Here is a 3053-nt window from a genome sequence, read left to right on the forward strand (position 1 = left end):
CTTTCTAGGGTCACAAGTGAGTTGACTATAGAAGTTGGAAATAAGAATCTTAAACTCTTACAGTACATAACACGAAGATCTGTCAAATTTTGGAAGACACAAATTCTTTTTGGAACCATCCTTGTAATGTGTACCAATTTTGGTAGGAAGTTGAGATGCAATACTGTTAATCGACCAAGCATATTAATTTCTGCATCATCATTAGTGACTTTTATACCCTCAAAGTCCAACAATACCTTAAGTGCATAACAGCTGGACACATAAAATCCTGCAAGATTTTGCAGTAACTGAATTGAATCAGATTCTGCAACGGTCAGCAATTCTTTACAAATTGACACACGCAGAAATCTTAGTTTATGCAGAGATGTTATTGGCGTTTCCTTGCCTAGTAGCTTTACAATACAATCCAACTTAACAACAGCCAAAATATGCATGTTAGGCAACGTAACCTGCAAATTCAATCAATTGTAGTCAGCCTAAATGAATTGCGGAAAGCTGGGTCATTCTATAGAAATTGTATCTGTTGATTCGTTTATATTACAAGACACATTTATTGTGCTGTTTACAAAATCATCTAGCCCAATACAAATAAATTTAAATTGACTGATGTTCTCTTTTCTTTATTACCTAATTTAATCTCAAAAATTTGGCTCCAAAATTTACGTGAGTCTTTTTATTTCTAAGTTTGTATGGTTAATGATTGGAAAATCACCGAGATTTTCTATTCTCTCATTTCTTAATTAAGACCACGGTTCTACAAAACATTTTTCTAATTTTGTATGTATTTGATTTGAATCATGAAAAGCTATAATTATTGACTTAGAAATTTATAATAAAACATAATCTATAAGTTAATTTTGTGCATGAGGTGCTACAACCGTACTATTTCCCCTAATATTAGCCCATGTTTGGTTCAATTAAAAAAGTTGATTAAAATTTCAGTAATTAATTTTAACTATATATTTCATGAGACCTATGATCATCCAAATATTTTATAGGATCCACAATTCTTAACCATTTATTCCATTGACATTTATCAAAATCTACTAAAAGGAAAGTTGAATAACATACCTGGTTGAACAATGCTCGACTAACAACATCGCTATTTGATTGAGATGTGAAGCTCTTAAATCTACTCAAAGAATTTAGATGGACTTCTTTCAGTTTTGGAAACTCAAGCATTTCGCTAGTTTTGGCAACCTTATTTTCTCGCACGTCCATTGAAACGACTTCCTCTAACATCGGACATGATGATATGTCTAGTCTTTGGAGATTTACCAAGCATTTTGCAACTGACTCTTGAAACAAGCTTGTAATTGCATCACAAAAGTGGATATCAACCGTCACGAGGTTATAGAACAATGGTTGTTCGAGGACAACCCTTGGAAGATTTCCATTGTATATCTTTATTAACTTGGGTAAACGTTCCAATTTGAGAGTCTCCAGTTTACCGAAGTTGCCATTTGGAATAGTGTTGGTGGCATCAATAAGATACTCAAAATCGCCTCGTGATAGAAACAGACTCTTCAAGTTAATGAAATTATTTCCATCTAACTCACTCACAAGATTCTTCAATACCTTGTTTGCTTCAATCCGAAGATGATAAGTCCTCTTCATCAACGAGGTAAATGCTGGTTCCAAAAGCATACTTGCATCAATACCGTCTTCGAGACTCAAGCTCCTTGTCAAATATTGATTTTCAAAATCGCCTCGTGGTGTTGTGGTTACGAGGATTTGAAATTTTTTCAAATTCTCGAGGAACGGTACTTTTAGTAGTTGCATCAGAATCGGAGTAAGTGTGGAAATTTGAAAAGTATGAACAGAAGTCAATGAATATAACTCTTCAATTATGTACTTCTGGTCTTCTCCTTCTATTGGAATGCTATCTCCCAAATATAGCTCTTCAAGTTTCTTCATACCTGACAAAACACCAGGCCGAAGTGGACAAGATATCTCCTGAAACCTTAAGTCAAGTGACCTTAGGTTGCTAAGATTCGCTAATTCAATGGGAAAACAATCACGGAAATGAGACAAATAGAAAGAGAGAATTTCCAACTTCTTTAGACTCCCAATTATTGACAATTGAGAATGTATTCCACACTCAATCAAGCACAAAGTTCGAAGACCCGTTAACAATTGAATTGATGATGGAATTTGAATGTTCATCAAATTCAATTCAAGAACTTTGAGTTCCTTCATATCTTCAAAAAATTCTTCGACAATGTTACATTCTCCCAACCAGCGACATATCACCCGTAGCAACTTAGCGTTTCGATGTTTCAACCCGCTGTGAAGTTGATCCAGCTTATCAAACGTAATTGAGATAGCACTGCACGAGTTATCAGTATCATGTTCTGGCCACTCTTTCAAACCAGTGTGGTCTACCAGATATCCACATTTGTCTTTAGTTGCCATCTTTAAGCAAAAATCTCTGATAACATCATGCAATTTTACCTCGTCTTCCCCCTCACCCAGTTGCAATAAATAACAACCTTTTAGTTTATCGGCAACTGTCTTAGCTCGATCTTGGGCTTGGGAGAGTGTTTCAGTATTTTGAAACAACTCTAGCCCCCTTGCATAGCGAACCAAATTTTCAATTGGAATTCTTTCATCCTCAGCAAATAGAGAACAGAGCAAAAGCAAATCCCGCTCTTCATTACTTTCCAGATAGTTGTAGCTCAGTCTTATACTCTTGTACACGATATTCTCCATTATGTTAAGATTGGTAACACAAGACTGTAGCTGTAGAAGTGTATCTCTCCATTTATACGTGGCCTTATTGCTTTTCAGTGCTTTCCCAACAACCACTAGGGCAAGAGGTAGACCTCGACATTCTTTTGCAACTTTTTTGGCCACACTTAAGAGTTCGTTATCAGTTTCATCATCAGAAATCCCTGACGTATCCTTGAAAAGTTGCCAGCCTTCTTTTTCGTCCAAAAATTTGATTTCCAATTTTCGTTGGGCTTCCATTTTACCACACGTTTCTTCAATTCGCGTCGTAAACATAATTTTCAACCCTTTACGATCGCGTGGAGATGGAATTCCTATAGTTC

At 35.8% G+C, this 3053-nt stretch overlaps 1 protein-coding gene across 1 annotated transcript; it reads right to left on the reverse strand.

Moving 5' to 3' along the window:
* Positions 1–61: 61 nt before the first annotated feature.
* LOC111375057 (disease resistance protein At4g27190-like) lies at positions 62–2970 on the reverse strand (the record flags this gene model as incomplete). Its single annotated transcript, XM_022997844.1, has 2 exons — positions 1072–2970; positions 62–449 (listed from the first exon to the last, which is right to left on the reverse strand). Coding segments are annotated over exons 1-2 (2287 nt in total), but the record flags the coding sequence as incomplete, so codon positions are not given.
* Between the last annotated feature and the right edge of the window lie 83 nt (positions 2971–3053).

This window comes from Olea europaea, unplaced genomic scaffold (genome assembly GCF_002742605.1).
Source record: "Olea europaea var. sylvestris unplaced genomic scaffold, O_europaea_v1 scaffold13302, whole genome shotgun sequence".
Taxonomy (NCBI): domain Eukaryota; kingdom Viridiplantae; phylum Streptophyta; class Magnoliopsida; order Lamiales; family Oleaceae; genus Olea; species Olea europaea.